The 26,559-nt window shown below is 38.6% G+C and overlaps 1 protein-coding gene across 2 annotated transcripts in view; it reads right to left on the bottom strand.

The window, feature by feature from the left end:
* Nucleotides 1-26,088, bottom strand: part of EMB (embigin) — a 48,852-nt gene extending 22,764 nt beyond the window's left edge. The window contains exons 1-2 of one of the 2 annotated variants that reach the window (XM_055252421.2): nt 25,305-26,088; nt 13,403-13,486 (exon numbers count right to left, since the gene is read on the bottom strand). In XM_055252421.2, the coding sequence (XP_055108396.1) occupies nt 13,403-13,486; nt 25,305-25,419 (199 nt within the window). In that variant the 5' untranslated portion in view covers nt 25,420-26,088. The remainder of the gene's footprint in view (nt 1-13,402; nt 13,487-25,304) is intronic. The other variant, XM_063622657.1, reaches the window with a different exon arrangement.
* Nucleotides 26,089-26,559: the final 471 nt, after the last annotated feature.

Genomic DNA, 26,559 nt, shown 5'->3' with positions numbered 1-26,559 from the left:
TTAATGGTAGGCCATCCTCCAAGCCCTAATCGTTGTCTCACTGTTTCCTATAATACTTTGCAGGTGCTTCTGCAGTTTGCTGTGCTTCTGCAGTTTGCTTTCCTTCCTGTCAAGAAATCACAGCATCAAAAACATGCAGAAAGCTCTACCTTTTTACATATTTTGTGGTTAGCCAACAAACTAACGTGAGCTCAGTCAACAATGTTTCAACTTCCTTAATACTGCACAACTGCAATGCATTTTTGCTGCTTTAGAGTGCTGCAAAAACATCTATGACATCAGCATTTCTAAAACGATAACAATTTGTTGTTTCTGAAACATATTTTTAACACTGTTCTTAAAACCGTATAGTAATTTATACCTGTCTAAATAATTTCTTATGTTCATAGATAACATTTTTAAAGTATATGGGCCTTTCAGCAATTAGCAGTCTTCAGAGAAATGACATTAATTTTCTTGGGTCTATTCAGGACCCAATCTTGTAAACATTTCACTAGAAATAAAAGTCTGCTTTGTTCTTTATTAAGAAAAAGAAAATATGGAAGAAGCCAACTAAAATTTATTGCATAGGATAGTGTTTCCAAACATGCTTTAAAGACAGAAACTCTTACTAAAAACAGTTAAGTGAACTGTGACATATACGACGGATTAGATGGGACAACTCTGATAGAAGCCAAGATAGAAAATTCAGAGCCCTATCAGCCTGACTTTTCATTATTCATAATGAGGTAGGAGGTGGAATGTGACTCTGGACCAGATTGAAGACTGACAGAAACGAGGAAGAGGCAACGAAAGCTACTCTCCATAAGACACACCCACCAGCACCATGACAGTTTACCATTGCCATGGCTACACCCAGAAGTTACCATCCCTTTCCATGGCAATGACGCAGAAGTTACCTTCTGTCTTCTAGAAATTTCTGAATAGCCTGCCCCTTAATTTGCACATAATTAAAAGTAGTATAAACATGGCTGCAGAACTGCCCCTGAGCTGCTACTCTTGACACACTGCCCTGGGGTACTCCTGCTCTGAAGGAGAAGTCACAGAGCTGTAACACCCCTGCCTCAATAAAGCTGATTTTTCTACCACCAGCTCACTCTTGAAAATTCTTTCCTGAGCCAACCTTCTAGGGCTAAACCCCAATGTTGGGATTCACCTGCCCTGTAACAATTTCACCATAAAAGTCAATAAAGTTTCATGATGCAACCCAAAATGTCTATTAAACATCCAGAATCCTTACAGAAACAGAAGGCCACACTAACATGAGGCCAACACCCCTATATAAAAATGATGCAATGGATCTTATTTTTATCATTAATGTTGTGCGTCTTAAACATATGGAGTTAACTTATGAATAAGAATAAAATTCTTAAAGTTTATATCCAAAATTTATAAAACATAATACTATTCCCTTGATTCTTGTAATTTCACTTCTCTCCCAAATAAGTCTCACATGGATTGAAGAATCATGATAGTTTATCAAGTGATCCTATCAACAAGTTATTTACATGCCATCTGATTAGTGCCACACCAATGTGATACAGCCTAAAACATATGTGCTTCCTGAATCCCATAAACTTAAAATGTGAAATCACCAATGTGCACAGAGAAATCTGAAATTATATAAACCCAACTAGAGTAAAATGTAGTACATATACACTTTGATACACTTTTTTATATGTATATAAAATCTCCAAGTAATCCCTGGAGACTCCCTCAAGACCTATGAACTATGTGGCTGGTGTTATATGAGCTGAGCCTATTTTCAGACTTTTAGAATTTTTTTTTACACAGACATCCTCAAAAGAAAGAAATACCAGAAAACATGAATGGCTTCTACACAAATGAAGCCAGGTTTTCCAAAATAATTCATCAAAGATACGGCAATATTTTGGAAAATATGTTAAAATTATTTATGAGGAGATGCTAGTTGAATTTCACTAAACAAAGCTTCTATCAGTCACTGTTTTCCTCCACTTCAATTAGTAACAGAAATTAAGGCATGTAATGGTCATTTCTCTACTTTCTAAACTGATTTAACATCATTTCAAAGAAAAAAACAATTCTGTTTGAATTCCAGAATTGCATGTCTCTTGTTTCAACAATGTAGTATTTAATTTGAGACAATAACATTGGGTAACAATCCAATAATTAAATATATTTTTCTACAACATAGAGAACAACACTGCAACTATTGTTTACATCAGTTGCAGGAAAACTACAGTAAATGGTTACACTGTTTTAGTAACCAAATACATTTGTTGCCACTGTTTCCAAATAATTAACATGAAGTTAATCCAACACTATAGTGGGGACCACTGATCATATTTTTGGACAACCAGAATCCAAACACCCTTCCCATCAATGTAAGGTTTGGTGATAGGCAAAGTACTCACTCACTGCAGAAACCTAAGAACAGATATGTCTTCTCTCTGCACAGTTGAGCACTAGGGTTTGGCCACTTTAATTATAACCTTCTACTCATGGCTTTAAAGTTAGAGGGAGGGAGTTAGGGACCTAGGCAGAACTGAAAATTAATCACAATAGCAATGGCAAGTGTCTAGCAGTGATTGTGCCTCATTATTCTTTCACTCACTCATTTAACACTTATTTACTGAACACCTACCACACACTTTTCATTTATCCACTCGTTCAACAATTTTACTAAAAATATATGACGTGCCTTTATTCGAGGCCCTAGTATCAAGAGTCCAGTGCCTGCAGAAATATCTTAAGCAGACTCTTCCAGTAATCCTTGCTGTCTGTCATCCTGAGGTCCTTGGCATTGCCAGAACTTGATTTCCAGTTTTCTCATCAATTCTGCTAGCCAAAATCCTTTATTCAACAAGTTATTTCCTGCTTAACTGGCTATAGACTGTTTCTGGGCTTGAGATCATTAACCTAATCCATATACACCTATCAAGATTTACACTAGATACTTCATCTATGCACTCCTTCCATTTGACTAAAATTACATAGCACTGATGTCACTTGGCAGCTCACAAATATCTAGAACATATGATAATGTTTGGTCCCTAGAATAAATTCTGCAAAGTGGTAATCATAGTACCAGTTCAGTACATCTGAAAGACAATACCTGAGGTTACACAGGGGACAAGATCCAGGCTGAGGGAGCAGTCCAGGACTCAGATCAGCCAGTCCCTGGCCCTGTATGCTCCCCTCCATGGCTAGTCCTGCCCTTTTGTTCTTGTAGCTATAAATCACACTTTAGTATTTTTTCCATCTCTTCTACATTTACAATTCAAAATCATCTCAAGCCATAACAACTTGCCTCCAATCTTTATATCTAATTTCTGCCTTCTCTACCTTGATAAAAAGGTTTCATTTATTTTGAACCATTTTGCACATATCCACTTCAATATAATGGAAGAAAGGAACAGCAAATGACAATGTCATATCATTTGATTCCCCAGTATGAGAACCATCTAAATTTTGAAATGGATTATTCTAATGGATTTCAAAATTATTTTAGTAGCAGAATTGTTTCAGAAATAAATCACAGGAAAACTTAAACAGAACCCCCACCTACACAAACACACACACACACACACACACACAGATAACTGTATAAAACTGATAAAAAATGTTGCTACAATTAGTGAAGACTGGAGAGGTTGTGGAAAGCATTCAAGATTGGCCTCTTCATCCCTTCATCTTCTTTCCCCATCATGGTTACATCGCATGGAACAAAGGATTTAAAAGTGACACATGCACATGTATGTTCATTGCAGCACTATTCACAACAGCAAAGACATAGAATTAACCCAAATGCCCATCAATGATAGACTGGATAAAGAAAATGTGGTGCATATACACCATGGAATACTATGCAGCCACAAAAAGGAACAAGATCATGTCCTTTGCAGGGACATGGACGAAGCTGGAAGCCATTATCCTCAGCAAACTAACACAGGAACAGAAAACCAAATACCGCATGTTCTCACTTATAAGTGGGAGCTGAACAGTAAGAACACATGGACACAGGGAGGGGAACAACACACATTGGGGCCTGCCGATGGAGGGCAGGGGGTGCAGAGCATTAGGGAAAAGAGCTAATGTATGCTGGGCTTACTGCCTAGGTGATGGATTGACAGGTGCAGCAAACCACCATGGCACACGTTTACCTATGTAACAAACCTGTACATCCTGCACATGTACCCCAGAATTTAAAAAATAAAATACAATAGAAGTAACTGGATTCCATCAAAGGAGAGGTAAACACAAGCCTCAGTACACACCAGATCAAGATAACGGCTCACAAATACCTAATGTAAACTGCAAGCATGGCCTGCCACCTTGGTAATGAATTTCTCCAAACTGCAGGTGTTTACACCTGATGCCAGTCCTTGATACTTAGTCTTACAATGGTTTATGTCTCATGGTATCAACTTCTAAGGTGCTAGCCATGCAGACACTCAGAGAGGCAGTACTTACAGTTTGTACATACCCCAAGTGACTGACTGTCTCAGGTCACATGCCTTCTTTGCAGAAAGGGCTCCTCTAACCTTACAACACTGCTAACAACAGACTCTCTCTATCACATTTCCTTTATATACTTCCTAGCATTTGGCACTGTCCGGTTTCACCTTTCATGTTAATTTGTTTACTTATTCATTGTCTTTCTCACTGAAACATATACTGTATGACATGGGGGGAGGAGGGCAGAAAGGGAAGTCTGCCATGTTCACTACTGTAAACCAGGCTTTCCATAAATTTTTGTTGAAGTGGTTGTAGCTCCTGGAATATAGTACTTAAAACATGAATCACTTCTTTAGACAGATAAGGCACCTTCCCTTAGACTGAAGGTTCAAGCATATTAAAATTCTGCCTCATGATTTATATGACGAATTCCAGGCGGAAAGTACTTTATGGGATATGCAAGAAATGAGTAAGAAGTTCTTGTCTCACACAGTTGACTCATCCATTGGCCAAAACAAATTTGTTTAGGACTTTTATATGCTATATGTGATACAGAGGGGATTTCAAAATTACTAATCTAGCAGGGGACATATAACTCAAACATAAATAACTACAATTAAGTCTAACTACAACAGATACTGTAAATCAAATGAGATCTAAATCACAGATGGCAATAGTACAAAAACATTAATTTTCCCCAAAATAAATCTACAGAGTTGGTGAAGAATCAAATTCCAAAAGTACTTTTTACAGAACCCAATTTTAAGAAATGCAACCATCAAAAAGTGGGTGAAGGATATGAACAGACACTTCTCAAAAGAAGACATTTATGCAGCCAAAAGACACATGAAAAAGTGCTCATCATCACTGGCCATGAGAGAAATGCAAATCAAAACCACAATCAGATACCATCTCACACTAGTTAGAATGGCGATCACTAAAAAGTCAGGAAACAACAGGTGCTGGAGAGGATGTGGAGAAATAGGAACAATTTTACACTGTTGGTGGGACTGTAAACTAGTTCAACCATTGTGGAAGTCAGTGTGGCGATTCCTCAGGGATCTAGAACTAGAAATACCATTTGACCCCGCCATCCCATTACTGTGTATATACCCAAAGGATTATAAATCATGCTGCTATAAAGACACATGTACACGTATGTTTATTGTGGCACTACTCACAATAGCAAAGACTTGGAACCAAGCCAAATGTCCAACAATGATAGACTGGATTAAGAAAATGTGGCACATATACACCATAATGCAGCCATAAAAAAGGATGAGTTCATGTCCTTTGTAGGGACATGGATGAAGCTGGAAACTATCATTCTCAGCAAAACCATCGCAAGGACAAAAAACCAAACACCGCATGTTCTCACTCATAGGTGGGAATTGAACAGTGAGGACACATGGACACAGGAAGGGGAACATCACACACTGGGGCCTGTTGTGGGGTGGGGGGGGGGAGGGGAGGTATAGCATTAGGAGATATACCTAATGTTAAATGACGAGTTCATGGGTGCAGCACACCAACATGGCACATGTATACATATGTAACAAATCTGCACGTTGTGCACATGTACCCTAAAACTTACAGTATAATTTAAAAAAAAAGAAGTGCACGTGAAAGAATGAAAGTCCAAGAAAGAAAATCTGTTTTTTTAAAAAGAACAGATAAAAAGATGTTTTTAAAAATAACACTAACATGTTAATTACACCATAAAATACCAAGAAATTAATGAAATAAAATAGGCAAAACTTTTCAGACTGCATGCAAAAATCTATTAGTGAATCAGGAAATCAATTTAATAGTTACCAACAGATTTGTTAGGATTGGAGTAAAAGAGAAATTACCAGAGTATAAGAAGCCTATCAGGTGTAGGTGTTATTTGATGAATATTTTGTTTCATATGTGTGTGAACATGCAGTTGGTGCATCAGGTTACAAAGTAAAATGTTCTTCTCACTTTGGGAAGTACTTTAATAACTTTGTAAAACAACGTAACAGTAGAGAAACAGAACGGAGTTTCGGAACTGAAATATGATTAGAGTACTATTTCAAAGCTATCAGGAAAAGAACTATTCAGTTAAGAGGGTTGAGACGCTGGCTAACAGTACAAAATAATAACCATAAAATTAGTTCCTTCTCACTTACAAGACATAAAACTATATCATAAATGGGTTAAAAAGTGAAAGGTGGAAATGTATGCAAATAATAGGAGGAAATATAATGAAACTTCTTCACAATTAAAAAACACCACATAAAAGTTTAAAGTGGGAAAAAATATTCGCAACTTCTATAAAAAGTAAAAATTCAGTATCCAAAATTTATGCCTACCTCATTTAAATTAATTCAAAAAATAAAATATAAACCTAGTATGTGGGTCAGGGGAAGGGGTCAACTCTCAAGATGTTTTGAAGGCCAGTCTGGAAATATATATTAAAATAAAGATGTGCATAATTTCTAAATGAGCAATTCTACTTTGTGGTATTTATCGTAGAGAAACATTCACAATTATGCCCAGAGAGATATATGTAGGGTATCCCTTGCTACATGGTTTATAACAAAAAATATATTAGCCAACTAGGGTCCATTAGGAAAAAAAATGTCTAAGTAAGCTGGTGTATTTATACTGTGCATACAAGTGGAAAAAAAAACAAGCTAGATTCACATGCAATATGACTAGATCTCCAAAAACTAATGTTGAATGACAAAAATCAATTTTCAGAACAATACATATGGACTAATACCACTAAAACTAAAGAAAACAAACAATACTACATAGTTTTTATGGACGCACACACACACACACACACACACACACACACACACACAGCATGCGAAAGAAACACATTGAACAGTGTATACCATTGGAAAAGCGGAGAGAGAAGAGAGATAGAAATGGTGGGTAATTCAATGAGACTTGAACCTCATCAGTCAAGTTTTTTATTTCACCTCCTGAAGTTCTATTTGGATATTTTTTGAATTGCTTTGTTTTTTTAAAAAAACAGTATGATATTCATTCTCATGTTTTTAATACTTGTTTTATTTCTCTACCTAGTATTTCTATAATCTGAAGCTCTGGAATGTCTAATCCTACTGCTCCTCAGCTCTATTAGGGACTGTGTGTTTGTTTTTTATATTTTTGTTTTGTGACATGTTGAGACATGTAACAGCAGGGATTATGTCACCAGGATGGACAATGCATTCTTCCACAGAGGGTTTTTCATTGCTTTCCTGTGGAAGTACTACCTGCCAGGGTCATTTTTGTGTTATTTCTCAGCTCGGAGGCTCCTGTACAGTATAATGCAGGTAATGTAAATCTGCAATTTAAACTATGTTGAGGACAGGCCCACATCTTTAAATACTAAGGGAAATCTTCAGGGATTTGGAGGTTTTTTTAAAAAATACATTTTTATTCATATTATTTGTAATTGGCAGATAATACTGGGAATCTTTTGGTTTAAATGCCCAACAAAACTTTAAAAGAAAGAAGCCAACTTGTCATCTTGTGCTGTCGGCTGATTTTCTTCCCTAAATCAAACCTTTCTCTACATTTACAGCCTAGGAAGGATAGTTTTCTGTAGGTTTTCAGTTCCAACTCTCCTCCTTGCATGAACTCAAGGCCTTGTTTTTTATATTTTTGTAGCTCTTAAAACTCAAATATCTTGGCAACAAACACAGGAAACCTAACACAATATCAGTTAACAGGTTTCACGCCCTGATCACCAATTTTGATCAGTAGAAACTTCTTTACTTTTGTGCACATTGCTATATATTTAAAAGAATGTTTACTGTATTTTAGATATTCATAGGTGTGGCAGGAGGGTTTTCAGATTTTCTAATTTACTCTAATGCTGAAAATAATGTTTTAGTATTTTCAAAACAGAACTCATTTTTACTTACAGAATTAAAAATTAACAAAAATACAGTAAATACATATCAGAGAAGCAGGAACGTATATGCTTCTCTGATATGTGCTTTATTGAAGATGGGATCTTGGCTCCATTCTTAAAGAGAGGAAGGATTTGAACACCAGTAGTAGGGAGGGAAGAGACAGGTCCAACTTACAGAGTGTGAGGTCCTGTGCCTGTGATACAGCACCATCATCTAACTTTATGGTGAGATTCTTTACTAAATGTTAATCACAAGATTATTAAATCATGTGTATTCCCACAATAAGGGGATGGGAAACATGTGCAGGACTCTCATTTTTAATGTATAGAACAGTGGGGATAATTTTCAAATGGGGAAAATTTTGTCCCCCAGGGAATGTTTGACAATTATCTGGAGACATATCTAGCTGTCATAACTTAGCGGGTGTTACTCACATCTAGTGGGTAATGGCTAGGAATGGTGTTAAACAACCCACAATTCTGCAAACAACCTCCTATAACCAAGAATCATCCAGCCCCAAACATCAATACTTCTGTTAATAAAAACAAAAACAAAAACAAAAAAAACTGATATAGAACAAAAGTTGATCACAGCCACTGCCACTTTTTTTGCTATGGGTATATCCCTCTTCCATCTTCGCTTTCTCTTACTCTCTATGAATGTTAGGTCTCAATTTTTATCTCTGTACATCAACAGTCTACATATCAAGTTTGATGAGTACGTCTGAAAAATATCCTAACATTTGCCGCACTGGAGTCATGCTAGAATCTTTTCTGCAATAAAGTATTTTCACTTCTTTTCTTCTTCTCAATCTTCTCAATCACCTGCCCCTAGAATCTGGGTGATCCTAACCTAGACCTCTTGCTGGCCGAGATTTAGACAATGTGGTTGTTTTTCCTTATCTTGACTAATCTTCCCGAATCTTACATTGTGCCCTAATTTGCACATCTGCACCTCTAATGTCTGCTTATATTATCTCCTTGTATCACAAGGACCTTGTGGGACAGCTGCTCACATCTCAACATGTAAATAAAATGTGCCATTGGGTCAACACAGGAGAGCTGATTCCAACGTTAACAAGGTGGTCAAGGAAACTGTCAGCTGTTTATTTTTATTTCAATCTCTTCCGTTAAACTATAACACACTGATTGACAAACTAAACACTAATATGCAGAGAGGAAAAAAACAAAAATAAAAATATACTGTGGTAATACAAACAATACAATGAATTCCAAATACTATGGACATTGGAAAATTAAGTACAGCGATATAAAAACAGTCCATTATCAAAAGATCTGTTTTAAAACCTCTGAAAGTAGAAAAAATACTTTTAGTTTCAGTCAAGTCAATTACTTTCACAAATTTATGATTAAGCAAGTGCAATTTCTTTTTTTCTAGGGGGCAGGGGAGATGGACACTTGCTCTGTCACCCAGGCTGGAGTGCAGTGGCACAATCTCGGCTCACTGCAACCTCCGCCTCCCAGGTTCAAGTGATTCTCCTGCCTCAGCCTCCCAGGTAGAAGGGAATACAGGTGCCCGCCACCACACTTGGCTAATTTTTGTATTTTTGGTAGAGACGGGGTTTCGCTATGTTGGCCAGGCTGGTCTCGAACTCCTAGCCTCAGGTGATGCGCCTGCCTCAGCCTCCCAAAGTGCTGGGATTGCAGGCAACAAATGCAACTTCCAAAGCAATAGCTTTATTACTAAATAAACCTAGAAATAGCAATAAACCTAGAAAATAGCTTTATTTTCATAGTTTACTATATCATTTCAAAACTAATGTCATTCTTCTTAAAATAAATATAATTGATTTAACAATGCTGTTAAAAGAAACAAGTAACTGGGCATTATGCCCAGAAAGAAAGGCTGCAAAGCATAATGGTTAATAGCACAGACTGGGCACCAAGCTGCCTGCATTTAAAACCATAAGCTCTAACTCAGGAACTGTGATCCTGGTCAGTTCACTCGTCTCTTTGTGCCTCTCTTTCCTCACCTGCAAATTACAAATAGTAACACTACCCACCTCATTGAGCTGTTATAAGAATTAAATTATTTAGAAATACAAACATGGTACATAGTCAACATCATGAGTTTGTTAAGTAAATAATTAGCAATATTTTAAAAATATTAAATAAGTAAGCTTTTATGAATCAAAAGCCATGTTTTCATTCTCCCAGGCACAAGAATCCATATGTTTTCCAGTCTCAAGAATCTTTGGATAAGTATGTATGTCAAGAGCCAGACCAAAATCTTTCTGGTCCAAAATTTACAATTAACGTATTGTATTTGAAACTCTCTACAAGACACATTTTATCCTAACAGAGAGATTAACTTTGACAATGGCCAGAGGGAAAGAGAAAATAATAAGTAGCAACATAGAAATGTTATTAGTATTGTTTATAGACAACAATGAATAATGATAAAATCAATATTGACACATATCAATGTTATGAAAATATGAAAACACTCCCTTTACAAATAGTAGGTTAAAAATCTTAACAGCAGCAAGAAGAAAGTCTATGGTTCATAAGGTAAAAATTGATAATCAGGAATTGGAGTTATCTTGTCATATTCAACTAAATTAGAGTCCAGAGACTCAGTAAAAAAGAAAAAAAAAGAAAAAAAAAAAAACACTTGGGACACAAAGCACCTGCCCGGGGCTAATACTGCAAGCTAGCTGCTGAAATGACCTGGTATAACTTTAAGAACAGTTTTACCTAGCAGCTTCTGAAACAAACCGTCATGACTCTAAGACTAATTTACCCACCACCATCACTCACCAGTCAGAGCTTGTCAGCTCCCTAAAACTTTGCTAGTGCTAATGACTTTTCTTCCAAAACAATATATAACATTTCTCTCTAATAAAACCTCTAAACTTCTCTTTGGTTTTCAGTCATACTGAAGACCACTCCACTCTGTGTATGCCCTCAACTCCAATTCTGTTCTACCAAATAAAACATTTTGTTTAGAGATTCATCTCGATATTTTTATTTTACATTGACACTAAAAATTATAAATATATCTTCAAATTTAAATACTGTATTTCAGCAAAGGTAGTTTCTAAGACCAAACTTTTTGATGAGAAGGCACTAGAGCAACAACCTACATGGAAATGTAACCATTCAGTGCCCAACTCGGAGATCTAATGTTTCTAAATTGTCAAATCTTTTGTCAAAAACAAATCCAAAGTTAAATGAAGACATTATTATTATTACTATTATTATTATTATTATTTGACAGAGTCTCACTCTGTCCCCCAGGCTGGAGTGCAGTGGCTCAACTTCGGCTCACTGAAACCTCCAACTCCTAGGTTCAAGTGATTCTCCTGCCTCAGCCTCCCAAGTAGCTGGGACTACAGGTGTCCACCACCATCCCCAGCTAATTTTTGTATTTGTAGTAGAGACAGGGTTTTGCCATGTTGGCCAGGCTGGTCTTGAACTCCTGACCTCAAGTGATTCACCCACCTTGGCCTCTCAAAGTGCTGGGATTACAGATGTGAGCCACCCTGCCCAGAGTGAAGATGTTATTTTTAAAAAGACTATTGCAATAGACTATTGCAATAGAGAAAAAGCTCCAAACTTAAGGTCTGCAAGCATCCCAAAAGTAAACAGAAAAGGCTATTTTTTAATATGGAGAGGGATAAGCAATAAAGCAGGAACTTTTTTAGGGAAACTGGGCAAATGAAAGAGTGTACACAAACAGCATGATCGGGCTTGCAGTCAGCCAATTCTCAAGATGTTCTTCATTTTAATGCTTGCTCAGACTTAGGGCAAGCCATGTTTCAGGGGTCTGCAAGGAAGAAAAAAGACAGACTAAAGTTTAATCAAGCCAAGGCAGAGGCAAGTAATGGATAGTTGCAAACAATTAGTCTCTTTATAACAGTGGGAATATGGCTTTAAATAGCACTATTCAGAATAAAAGAATAGGAGTTAAACTCTCCAAACAGGTTAAGTAAATAACCAGCCTGATAACAATTGAAAAGTCCATATTTTGCTCCTGCCCTGAGCATTGACTGTTTCGTTTCCAGGCCCCAAATGTACTGGTTGAGTAAGCAGTGCCCTGCTGCCAACATTGCCAGGCTGGTTAGAGAATGTGCAAATCGCTTTCTCACATGAGTCTCTTAAAGAAACATTTCATCTTAACAGAGGCAACCAACAACTAGAACTTGCAAAAAGTAAAAGAACATAGGAAAGTTATAATAATTATTTTTTACAAGAATGAACTCTATACATTGGAATGAGGGCATTTGGGAACAAACAAAAGCTGCACAAAGTCAAAAAATGCTCCCCCAAAAAACTCAGTGCAAACATTCCATTGTTATCAGATTGGGAAACACACAGCTGCACACACACATACACACACACGCAACACACACCTTCTATTCATATTAAACAGAAATAGAGAAACAGTTCGTAAGACTAGAGGACAGTTAAACACTAGATGTGTATTTGGAAAAACCTAACTATTGATTTAATAATAGGTTTGTGATGTTTTAAATTCTAATTATACAATTTTAATATTGTTCCTAAAACAGATTAATGACTCTAAGGAATTTAAAAGACTAAGATTACTTTGGAAACAGGGAATCCAAAACTGTGAAAGAAAAAGCAGAGAAAGCAGGGCTGGGTTTAATTTTGGAGTTCCTTGCTTGCTTCTCCTTAGCACGGTGACTCATTTGATATCATCTTTAATTTCTCTGGCTAAAGGTTTTCCAACAGATACACAAATTATCTTCTTGACCTAGAGTGATGTAATGGAGGTATCAGCAGGAATTAATGAAAACATAAGAGTATCTGCAAATCAAAATTGATTCTCTCTTTTCTCAGGTATCCGTTTTCTGGGGAGCCACTCTTAGCCTTAGTATGTCTGGAATATTTTCCTCCTTTGTGCGCCCCCAATAAAACGTCCTCACCACATTAGATTCCCAGCACACTACTGGTATGTTTTCCCACTGGGCCAGGAACAGGGTTTACCACTTCACAATGCAAAAAGCAGTAGCTTTGTTTAAGAAAAATAGCTTAAACCCTTTTTTTGGAATTGCATTATTTGAAACATGATACATTTACCAGTCAGTGATATGTTATGACTCTCCGAGGAAAAGTTATTTGTCATCATTTCTTCTCTGAGAAGTGGACTTGTAAAAGGAGAATCTATAAGAGAAAGAACACGTGATTACACACTCCTATCAAGAGTAAATGACTATCTAAAAACTACTTTGAAACAGCTAAAACACTGTTGTGAACTATTAATGAAAAACTGTGTTTTCAGGAAGCTCAAAGTCTTATATACTTCAAAGACACTTAGAGATATATTAGGCTATTAAATGTGAAAAAAAATTCTGATTTTTTTTTCTTTTTTAACCTAAAAATCCCTACTGACTTACATCAGATGGCTTTTTTTAAATAACACCTTCCATTTTTATTCTACTATTATAGTTTCTTTACAAAACATAAATAAACTGAAGATACCAAGGAATTAGATGAGAGTGCCAGAAAATGGAAAGACATGAAGAGGCAGAGAGAGAAGATGAAAGAAGAGCGACAGGCAGACCTTAATAAAGGGAATTAAAAAAACAAAATAGACAGCATTGAGCACCAGGTAACAGAGAAGATAAAATGGCTGACGGGCCAGTTTGGGTTGCTATTTGTTTTCTAGCTACGGTTACCAAGAGGCATGCCCTCTATCATTTGACTTTCAGTTTCCTCTGCCTCTGTCACTTCTCTCTCCTTTTGAAAACTTTCATTAAAGAAACAAAGTTTCTATTTCCACCTCTCTCACTCTCCTTGAAGTTAATTTATTTATTTTATTTTTATTTTATTTTATTTTATTTTTTGAGATGGGGTCTCACTCTGTTGCCCAGGCTGGAGTGCAGTGGCATGGTCTCAGATCTCTGCAACCTCAGCCTCCCCGGTTCAAGCTATTCTCCTGCCTCAGCCTCCTAAGTAGCTGGGACTATAGGCGCCCACCACCACACCCAGCTAATTTTTGTATTTTTAGTAGAGACGGGGTTTCACCACGTTGGCCAGGATGGTCTCAATCTCTTAACCTCGTGATCCGCCCACCTCGGCCTCCCAAAGTACTGGGATTACAGGCATGAGCCACCGCACCTGGCTGACGACATAGCCTACTGTTCCTTTCATTTTAGAGTACCAGACCTTACCTTCCAGGAAACTACTCAAATATATCAAAGAAGTCAGAGAAGGGGGAAAAAAGGCTTATTATTGTAAACTTGGCTGCGTTATTTAAATTAAATCCTGTTCAATTTAAATGAAACCTGAGCCATTTTTATTACACTTTTTAAAAATAATCTGCTCAGAAAGTTATTTCTAGTACAAGATTTCCAGTTGTTTCATTTTCTTATATGTATAAAAAATGTTATCAGTTAGTGATCATTTTTGTTACTTTAGCTTTAGAACATTGCTTTTACAATATTGTCTAATAAAATAACGTACCTAGCAGAACCTAACTCTCCAACAAGCTGTGTTCCAAAGGTTTAATCACTTCTAAAACAGCTTTGGAAGTTTAATGCACTTTCTAAACCACCATGGCACATGTATACCTATGTAACAAACCTGCACATTCTGCACATGTATCTCAGAACTTATAATAATTTTTAAAAAAAGAAAAAAAGTCCTTAAATAACATATTAAATCAGACTACCCTCTCCCAATGATTATATAGGAAAATATGTCCTGAGTTTCTCACTGGGCTATCAAGTATACAAAACCTTTCCTCCAGTCACGTCTAGTATTCATTCATTCATTCATTCACTCATTCATTCATATTCCTACTCATATTCTCCCATTCTCCCTTTCCTCCCATCACCCTCCTTCTCTGTCTTTTCACCCCTTTTCTCTCTTCCTCTTCCCTCCCACCCTCCCCAACTCTCTCTCTCTCTCTCTCACACACACACACACACACACACACACACACACATACACACTGCTTAAAAGAAAGGCTCCCATAAATGTTATTTTCCTAATGAAAATTCCTTGTTTCTATTCTTGGGGCTAGCATACTTAGAGGTTATATTAAAGACAAAATATTTCAGGAAGATCAAGGCAGACGCTATTCACTTATGGACAGGAAGCCAGGCCGGGGTGGATGAGAAGGAAACCATTATTCTACTCTATCATCTGTTCTGTGAAGCCTGCAAAACGTAAGCTTTGATATCTTTGCTTTCCTCCCCAGGGATACCCCACTGTACAGCAGAATACAATCTTAAGGGTTTTTAAACTCTTTATCCCTGAAACAAGCCCATAACCTTTTTGAGATTTCCAGCATCATTTATTATTATGGTTCACAGTATCAGTAACAATAAGAGTGACATAAACTAAAGAAAAAGTGCTTTCTGTCATTCTTATTCCTATTCCACTTAAGTAAGTGAATATACACAGTATCTCATGCACACTTGGTACTGATGGGGAGTATGACGCTGGGCAAACTTGGTCCTTAAAGGGCTATATGGATCATAATAGTAGTGGTTTGGGCCCACAATTTGAGATTGAGAGTCATTAAAATTTCAAGCAGCACCCATTAATGCATAGTATTAACTATAACTAGCCAGTATATTTTATACAAATTGGCCCATGAGCTAGAGTGTGAAGCCTGAGCCTGGAGGTGGAAGGAGGGTGAAGATAATTCCAGGAAGATGAGCTCCAGTGCTGGGGCTATTCTCCCTTACTGATCACTAGGACTTGTCATGGATGGGCTCAACAGGGACCTGTGTCAGAACAAGGAGAGAAAATGAGTCTAAGTTTGGCTTTGGCACAATCTAAGCTGATGACAATTGAAGGATAGGAAAGGAAGGAAACACCAAGTTTCCAGAGGTAGGGAAGTCTGGGTATTTCTAGAATATACTAGCTGTTGAGGCCATTTCCAATTGCTGGCTCACATATTAAAAATACAATCAGACATCCATAAACCAAACACCACCAGTACCTTAACTTCATATTCCCTTTAAGGCATTAATCTTGATCAAGCTTCAGGTTCCACTGAAAAAGCCCCAAGTGCAAAAGAACACGTGTAACTGCTGTGTGGCTTTTGCCTTGGGAAAAGTCCCTTAAAGAGGCAATATACAGAAATGCCTTAAGTGGAAAAGCAGGGCAGCCTACAGAAGGTATTAGGACAATAAAAGAAGTTCTTTGTTTAGGCAAGATATTTTTTAACCAAAAAAGTGAGAATGTAAACCTTATTGCTTTTAGTTGGAGGACAGCTGGCAGGAGGCTGATTCAGCTAACGGTTGGGGTTTAAAGGAAATTGGCAAGAGACTCAGGCAGATGTGGTTTGAATACTTCCCTAAAAGGATTAGGCTGAGTCACAAAAACAAGTATAAAATGGAGAGGAAGGAATGTGAGGTCTTAATCCAAATTCTGTCACTGACTGTTACTTAGAGTTTCCAAAAGCCATATGTCCAGCTCAGTGCTTTGAAAATATGTCTCCACTGTAAACCTCATCTGATAGGGAAAAAAAATGAGGATCAGAAAAGTTGTATAAATATGAGTGATGATGCCAAGATCATAACATGCATTTCTCAAGTTATCAAACTCACCCTTGCTTAATCATTGCTGGAAAATTTCCATATATCATTCTTTTACAGGTAGAGACAAAAATATCAACATGAAAGAGTAACATCAAATAGTTGCTCAAGAGATTAAAAGACTTTTTTCTCTCTTTGCAGGGCAGTTGAGGCATGAGACTACTGCATCAAAGAATTGAGTAACATCTTAATTTTCACCTGTTATAATTTTCTGTGAAATAGCAAAATGGTCTCTACTTAAATGTTTTTCACATATTATATTTTAAAATATGTGTTGCTAGAAGGGCTTATAATTTATTCTATTAACACTTTCAAGTGAAATAAACATGCTATAATTCTACTTAAAGGTATTAAGGTAACATTTTCACATATTTCATTTTGAGGGCTTCATTTAATTGAAGTAAGTTGGGAAGAAAAATAAGTAACACTAGAAAACTGCATTGGGTCTTAAGATTTGCTTTTTTAAATCAGGAAATAAATGCAACTACATCTCTGATTAAGAATAAACATTCTCTCTAAAGCCCCCAAAATCCCTTTATTATACGTTAAAATCTTGGAAGGTTCTGAACTTCATTAAGAAAAAAGTGTAAGAAGCAACTACTATTAAAATAAATATTATTCTTTATCTTTCTCATCTCTATACTGATTGCTATCAACATGCAGTACTTAATCTTAATTTGAACATTCTGATATACAGCATTATAAATGTGCAACGCAATTACAGAAACACTGATAGGAATGAATATTACATATTATTCATAAAATAGAGATTTGGAAATAAGAATGTATTTCTTCATGGAAGCAATATTATATATAACCATGTGATCCCATGCCAAATTGTAAAGGCCACTTAAGCCATGATATGGTTAAACCTTAGCTTTAAAATACCTAATTACTAAGTAAAATACTGATTATACATAACACATGGAGAATTACGGGTTTTAGGAGCAGAGTAGCCCTATCCCCTGTCCATAAATGCAGCAGAAGGAGGAAAAAGGAAATAAGTCATCTCTGAGTCCTGGAAATTATACTCCAGAGAGATTCATCCAAAAAAGAAGAAAAACAAGGGGAAAAAAAAGCTTGTCAAAAAATTCTAGTTATCGGGGCCAGGCGCGGTGGCTCACGCTTCTAATCTCAGCACTTTGGGAGGCCGAGGTGGGCAGATGATGAGGTCAGGAGTTCGAGACCAGCCTGGCCAGCATGGTGAAACCCCATCTCCATTAAAAATGCAAAAAATTAGCCAGGCATGGTGGCATGCGCCTGTGGTCCCAGCTACTTGGGAGGCTGAGACAGGAGAATTGCTTGAACCTGGCAGTCAGAGGTTGCAGTGAGCTGAGATCACATCACTGCACTCCAGCCTGGATGACAGAGTGAGACACTGTCTCCAAAAAAAAACAAAAACTTATAGTAATCCTGATGGGGACATTTATAAGTCAGACTTTCTAAGTCAGGGACAGATAATACTCCACACAGAGAACTCTCGAACTCTTGATATTTTCTGCATAGTATGGAAGCTATTGAGCAAGAAGCCTTTACAGACAAGGTTTTTTTTAAGGCCTACTGACAAGTACAATGTACACTTTTACCAGTCTTGTAAAACTATTTTAAAAACCAGATGGTATAGGAATGGAAATAAGTTGATCTTTTAAAAAATATATAATTTTGGCAATAATATACATTTCAAAGGGCAACGTAAAAATTCTGTTTCAAAACACCTCTACGTGGGTCACTAAGATACTTTAACAGTAACTTATGCCAAATAAAAACTTTTTAAAAAATAAAACCCCAAAAGTTAGTAACTAAGATTTCTATTCTTTCTAAAGACTGTAGATTTGTTAAATGTTTCAATTGTTAGTCTATTCGATAAGAGTTGGGATTTTGTTCAGTGGCTCTCAAATGTTGCCCCACAGGAGACAACATTTGGCAATGTCTGAAAGCATTTTGCTTGTCACAATTGGGTGAAGATTACTACATTTATTTAGTAGGTTATGTAAGTTTCTATAACAAATTACCACAAATTAGGTGTCATAACAAATGACTACAAATTTGGTGGCAAAAACAACAGAAGAGTATTCTTTCACAGTTCTGGAGGCCAGGAGTCTGAAATCAAGGTGTTGGCAGGGCCTTCCTCCTCTGAACTCTGGAGTGAAGAATCCTTCTTTGCCTCTGCCTAGCATCTGGGAGTTGCTAGCAACCTTGGCATTCCTTGGCTGGTGGTAGCTGCATTAGTCCAACACCTGCCTCTGTCTTCACATGATCATCCTCCCTCTGTATATGTCTCTATGTTCAAATCTCCCTCTCCCTTTTTTATAAAGACCACAGTCATTAAGTTTACAGTGTACTCTAATTTAGTATGACCTTATTTTAGCTCATTACATCTGCAAAGACCCTACTCCCAAATAAGGTCACTTTCACAGGTACCAAAGATCAGGGATTAAACATATCTTTTTGGAGTGTGCAATTCACCCACCACATATGTAGAGTCCAGGGATACTGCTAAACATTTTAGGGTAACAGCTTGCCACGAAAAAGAATTATCTAGCGGAAAATGCCAATAGTACCAAAGTTGAAAACCTTGATTTTGAACAGATATATCGGCAACCCTGATTCTTCAATGTGATGATTCTTAATAATCTTCCAATGGCCCTGTGGCCCTAAATTCCTGTTCTGCATAGCTTAGGTGCAGACATTTTTAAAGTGTGAACATTTTTTGCCACCCTTCCCTCCCAAGAACACCCTCCTGCCAGCGGCCTATTTTAAGGACTTTTATGAAGAAAAACCACATTCTGGATGGATGCTGAAATGCAAACCAGGAAAACAGTTATAGCTATTAGCTATCTCATTGCTTTTGGCTAAGTTACAAAAGCACTTTGGGCTTCAAGATCAATCAAACGAGGTATCTAAATTCCCTTTCAGGTTCTCAGAAGTATATAATTGTAAGGCTACTAAAAGCTTCTGCTTTGGGATTAGGGACACATTAGTACAATAACCTCAATAACTTCAAAAATGCCAGGAAAATGCTATTTTCAAAGAAAAGAATAACAACTCTTTAAAGGTAACATTCATTATTTCTATTCTAACATTATTTGAGATGTTCTATTTTAAAGAGCGGCAATTTTTATTAGGAGTAGAGTTTATTTTTAGCAAAGTGTTGTGAGGTTTGTTCTACATCAGCATATATGTCATAAGTTGTTAATTTCTAACGTTCACCTTCTATTGTGCAATATGTGAGACCAGCTGTACAAAGTTAATGTCAAAAGATTACACTTTAGAACAAACAGCCTCAACACATGTGATTTGTTTCTGTTGGAGGGCATATACACCTTTGGAAAATGATACCTAAGAACATTAACAGATTTCTCAACTACTCTTTTAGTTTAATGCCTATGTAAACTGAAGCTTTCTCAGGTAAACTAATTATTTTTGTTTCTTTTCAAACAATCTCAAAGTAGCAGAAACATTTCAAGAACAGAACATTTTCTCCTCTGAACCATGTGAGAGTAAGTTTCTGACCTGATGCTTCACGACCCACTAAAACACATTACCATCTATTTCCCACAAAGGACATTCCCCATACCATCCCACTACAGCCATTAAAATCAAGAAATGAATATGTATGAAGCACCATCTCATCCCCACACCCCATCTAAGTTTCAAAAAAAAGTCCCTATAATGCATTTGGTAGCAAAAGGTTCCAGCTCAGAATCACCCACTGCCATTGGCTGTCACTTCTCTCTAATGTGGCTTCACTGTGGAACTGCGACAATCTCTTCTGACTTTTCCATAACCTTGACACTTTTTAAAATTCCAAGACAGTTCTGCTGTAATATGATTATATTTGAGGTAGGCACCTTTGGCAGTAAGATCATACAAGTGATGCTGTGCTCTTCTCACCAGATCGTCTCAGATGGCACACCATTTTTTTGGTCTTTGATCATTTGATCAAAGTGCTGTCTGCCAAGCTTCTCCACTATAAAGTTACTCTTTTTTCCTTGATATTAATAAGCATATTCTGAAGAGTTATTTTGAATCTTTAGTACTTTGTACCCCATCAAAGTTTTCATTGATTCATTTCTTAATTTGCATCAGTTGGTACTCATGAATCCCCATATTATTAAATGGGTTACAATCCACTAATATTATTATTTATTTTGACGCTCAATTTTGTCCCAGATTTGTCCAGTGGGAACCCCTTCATGTTGGCTCCTGTATCTTTTTGACATGACTCATTATCCTTTGAGCACTCCATTGCTTTCTGGCACAAGATGTTCTAGGCTTACCTGCTACTTTCCCACACTAGCCCTGAAATCAGCCATTTCTCCAAGAAGCCTTGGTTACTATTAGTAAAGAATGGTATTTAGAACCCAAGATCTGGGTGCTAAGTATACTCATCACTACTGGAAATCACTGCTAAGAATACATGTGAACATATTCATATACACATAAAACTTGTAATGTGTATCATGTACATTTATGTATATGATATGCATGATACGTATTCATCATACATATATTTACACATATACTTGTTTAAAGCTATATATAGACTTAGGTAAAGAGATAGGGATTTAATGTCATGGATTCCCATGGATACTGCCAACTGCAGTCCAACACCACAGGGTTCATTCTACCTTTTCTCTATCTTTATTTCATTCTTTAGTGAAAAACCTAGATCCTATCATCTTTCCTAGATTTAATTATTTGATCAATCACCCTGTATACTGCTAAACTCTCATTGCCACTGCCACATCTGTCCCCACAGAGACGTCTCCTTACCCACTCAGGCTCCAACCTCCATCGCTGGTCTGACCCTCCTACATGCTTTCCTCCACATCTTGTTTGGGATTAAACATCACCCATCTGCTGCTCCTGAACAAAAGCCTTGTTAACTTGCTCAACTCTGGGACCCTGTGTCAAGCTGCCTGCTGCAGGAGCACCCATTCACTGTGCTCAGGCCCTAATACTCCACACCAGGCTGCCCTCCTGCCTGATGCCATCCTTACCAGGGTCAGCCTCGGATATCCTGATCTGGGCCCCTTGGGCTTCACCCACTTAGTGAGGATGTCTCCTTGCTCTTCCCCACCAAATAACTATAGGACCTATGGAGGGAAAGATGACAGGGAGGAGGGAAGGCAATGAGGGTGACACAAGATGAGGAAGAGACAGTTGCCCTAATTCTAATTTAAAACAAATGTTTTAAAAATATAATTGTTTTGTGATGATAAATTTAGGGTAAAAATGTTCATGCATCAGAAACATCACTATTAAAGGTAGGCTTAGGCTGGGCACAGTAGCTCTCGCCTATAATCCCAACACTTTGGGAGGCCGAGGCAGGAAGATCGCTTGAGCCTAGGAGTTCAAGGCCAGCCTAGGCAACGTAGTGAAACCCCATCTCTACAAAAAATACAAAATTTAGCCGTGTGTGGTGGCATATGCCTGTAGTCCCAGCCATGTGGGAGGCTGAAGTGGGAGGATCCCTTGAGCCCAGAAGGTCAAGGCTGCCCTGAGCCGTAAATGTGCCTCGGTACTCCAGCCTGAGTGAGAGTGAGACCCTGTCTCAAAAATTAAATGAATGAATGAGTGAATAAATAAATAAAGGTAGGCTTATGGTTAATCTGTTCCATTTAAACAGATTTTGGTCTTTGATCATTTGATCAAAGTGCTGTCTGCCAAGCTTCTCCACCATAAAGTTACTCTTTTTACCTTGATATTAATAAGCACATTCTGAAGAGTTACTTTGAATCTTTAATACTTTGTACCCCAACAAACTTTTCATTGACTCCTTTAATTGACATCAGTTGGTACTCATGAATTCCCATATTATTAAATGAGTTGCAATCCACTAATATTATTATTTATTTGATGCTCAATTTGTCCCAGATTTGTCCAGTGGGAACCCCTTTAAATGTCCTTAAAGGTAAAAACTGCTAGCATGTTCTACTGAGATATGGACTAACAATGTCAGACATATGCAGGTGCTTGAATAGTATTTGCTTCAAAAATATTTATTACTAGAAAACTGCTGTGTTTGGGGTGAGGCGTTAGTAGGGAAGAGGGTTCATAAAGGGAACGCAAAAGTCATGTCCTCTGGAAGTTAAAAGGATCATTTAAAATGATTCTACTGCAAACATTTTTCAAAAGATAAACATGACCCATTTCTCCAATTTGTGCCACGTAATAGTAATAATGATATTTAAATACTCCCACTGATGTATCCTTTACAAAGATATATTACATATCTTATTTAATCAAAAAACCTTAAAAGAGTCCCTGTACCTAATTTTATTCCAGGACTCAAACTGTGTCAGCATGTCACCCAGTGCAAATCAGACATTTAGATGCGTAGGCTATGCTGTCAGTAGTTCTGAACTTTCATAGACATTTCCAATTAGCTCAGAGAGACAACTGGATATTGTGTTTAAGCACTGTGTTTAAGAAAACAAGCACTGGATGGACCAATACCAAATTTCCTGCTCTGCTGCTTAACTAAGTATGTATACTTGGGCAATTACTTAAGCCAAGCCCCAATTTCTTCATCTTGAGCCCAGAAGGTCAAGGCTGCAGTGAGTCGTGAATGTGCCTCTGCCCTCCAGCCTGAGCAACCGAGTGAGAATTCCCCAGGAGTGCAGAGGTTCTCAGAACTGCAATACTCTGAGATGGATTTTCAAAGGTGAATCAGGGATAGAAGAACTGGAGATACCCAGAAGGGGGAAAAATGTCCTGGACAATTCTGTTTCTTTTTCTTGAGACAGTTTTGCACTGTCACTCAGGCTGAAGCTTAGTGGCACCATCACCATCATAGCTCACTGCAGTCTCAAACTTTGGGCTGAAGCAATCTTTCTGCCTTGGCGTCCCAAGCACCTGGGACTACAGGTGTACATCACCACAACCGCACTTTAAAATTTTTTTAATAAAGAAGGGACCTTGCTATGTTGCCCAGGGTGGTCTTGAACTCCTGGATTCCAGCCATCCTCCCACCTCAGCAGCCAAAAGTGCTGGGATTACAGGCCTGGACGATTCTTTATAAGTGGTATTATGGAAAAGAGATGTGGCACAAGGAAATTTAGAACTGAAGCAACCCAAGATATTCTGTCCAAGTTGCTAACAACTAGACCTTTTAAAAGGCATTTATAAAAATTAATAGTCTTACCTTTTGATTATCCTTCTTTCCCTATAGTGTTACAAAAATTCCACATATTACAAGCCCATGAAAATAAACTCCCATGAGAGTTTGAAAACTTTTTGCAGAATAATGTCCCAATTTTAGTTACTGGTGGCCAATATTTACCAGCTTGAGAGGTGGTGTTTTATTACCTTTACTGGCTGCTAACATTTATGACACAGAAACTTGCGATAGGTTGGATGGAATCCTTTCAATATGAAAAGTAATTATAAACAGGTGGAGGTAAAATAGCAACTTTCGTGTTGGCTTTGGTAATGTTTTGCACGTAATCCCTCTGGCAAAGTGTCTTAAACAATAAAACAACAAGCAAAAATCACACACACACACACACACACACACACAATTTTGTTTTCAAAGACTACGGTGTAAAATGAACATACACACACGTTATCCTGTAAGTTGTGGATCTTTGGTTGGCTAGTTGGTTATGATGTTTTTTCCCCCACTCAGCTCTAAAAAAAACATCCTCGGCAAGGTGAGGTGGCTCACGCCTGTAATCCCAGCACTTTGCGAGGCCGAAGCGGGCGGATCACCCGAGGCTGGGAGTTCGAGACCAGACTGATCAATGTGGTGAAACCCCGTTCTACTAAAAATATAAAATTAGCCGGACGTGGTGGCGCATGCCTGTAATCCCAGCTACTCTGGAGGTTGAGAGGAGAATCGCTTGAACCCGGGAGGAGGTTGCGGCGAGCTGAGATCACGCCATTGCACTCCAGCCTGGGCAACAAGAGCAAAACTCCGTCTCAAAAAAAAAAAAAAAAAAAAAAAAAATCCTCAAAGCCAACCCATCTGCCAAGAGGAGGGAAGGAGGTGATTACTCGATCCTTACTCTCCAATCAAGAAAAGGGAGTAGGCCTTGGGGAAATGTGGCTTTCAAAATTCATGCCACATTTGCACAAGCCAAATTGCTAGCTGGTCCCTGCATCCACCCACACCCCCCACTGCCGTCTTCCTAGGAAAAACCAGCCTCTGCCCTGTTACCTACGCGCCCGACTCGCGGGGCGCTGTTTGTTCAAGACTCGCCCCAAAGAGCGCAGGAGCGCGAGCCGCACCAGTTCCAGGGTTCAGCTTAGGTGACACAAACGTAGCCAATGGGAGGCCGCCGACTCTCCCCACCCGGCCTTACCAGCATCCCCGCGCCTCTCCCCGCCACCCGCTCGGCGCGCCGGCGATGCCATCCGCCCCCGGAGACCCGAGCCTCGCGCGCCCTCCGCCCTCCCTACGCTGGCCGCTGTACCGATCACACCTGGGGCACTGCCGTCCGCCGAGCTTGGGCGCGCGGTGGCGAGAAGGCACTGGAGGAGGAAGAGCAGCCGGGGCGTAGGCGCCCTGGCCCCCAGCAGGCCGGGCAGGGCGCGCATGGCGCCAGAGGGTCCCCCTCGGTCCTCGTGAAGACTGCTCCCTCAGCTCGCCGCCGTGGGTGTCCGCAGTCCCTGCGCACACTCGCAGGTGGCCCGGCGCCCGCAGTCAGTGCCGCGGGCAGGACGCCGAAGAAAAGGCTGGATGGGAGGGGCCCCGCCGCCTTGCCCTACTCCCCGGAGACGATCTTACCGCGCCCGGCCCGCCATCAATTATGCAGCCCTCAGCCGGCTGCTGGCGTTCCCGGATGTGCGGTGCTACTTCCCGCCTGCAGTCTCCGGCCTCCGCCCTCTCGGCTCTAGCAGGTCGGGAGAGAGCTTGGGCAGGTGATATCTAGCCCATCTCGTGGGGAGAGGTTGAAACTCTCCTTGCAGACTGGCCTTTGCACTTCACCTGAGGCAGGTTTCACTAATTTGCGTTGATGGGACAGATGAGAGACACTTTTCTCCTCCCCGACCCCGGACATCTTTGGGCTTTCTTATGACAGAGGCTTATTTTTGCGCAGGTGTAAGGTTTATCCAGCTGCCAGACAACTTGTACTAATCTTTCTTTGCTTTGCCTACCAATCACACACACCCTTTCTTCTAGCCTCTGAAGGCTTAACTGGTTTTCTCCGGATGAAGGTTTCAGAGTCCCAAGGCCCCATACCGTGTCCGATTTTACTTTATTTTTGTTTAAGCCTGACAGCTTCTGAGGAGCCACCTAGAGCTCAAGAAGCAAAAGCGACTGAGAGTAGATACTGTGTAAACTGCACAAGACGTTGACCTTTGCTAAATCCGAACACTGTTTAAGATAATGCTATCTCTTACCCACGAGGCTGTAGCTTGGAATATTCAGTGCTCTGAACCAAATTAAATAAATTAGTGCTTTATCCGGGAGGGGAGGAGAAATGTATGTTGTAACGTTGAAACACATTGATTTGATTTCTCTCCAGGATGTCACAACGCATTAAAAGAGACTTTAAATATTTTTCACGGGCTTTGTTTCCTCTCCCTTTATTTTTTGAAGTTCAGCTTTCACATTCGTAAATTCAAAATATATCACCGTTAATAAAAAAGGATTGGAAATAACATGAGACAAATTTTGAAAATTGAACTATTTAACAAAACCTATGCTTATTCCAGGCAGGAATGGTTAATTTG

This window comes from Symphalangus syndactylus, chromosome 18 (assembly GCF_028878055.3).
Source record: "Symphalangus syndactylus isolate Jambi chromosome 18, NHGRI_mSymSyn1-v2.1_pri, whole genome shotgun sequence".
In the NCBI taxonomy this organism is placed as follows: domain Eukaryota; kingdom Metazoa; phylum Chordata; class Mammalia; order Primates; family Hylobatidae; genus Symphalangus; species Symphalangus syndactylus.
Note: the sequence above shows the minus strand (reverse complement) of the source record. Positions and strands in the feature narration are given on the sequence as shown.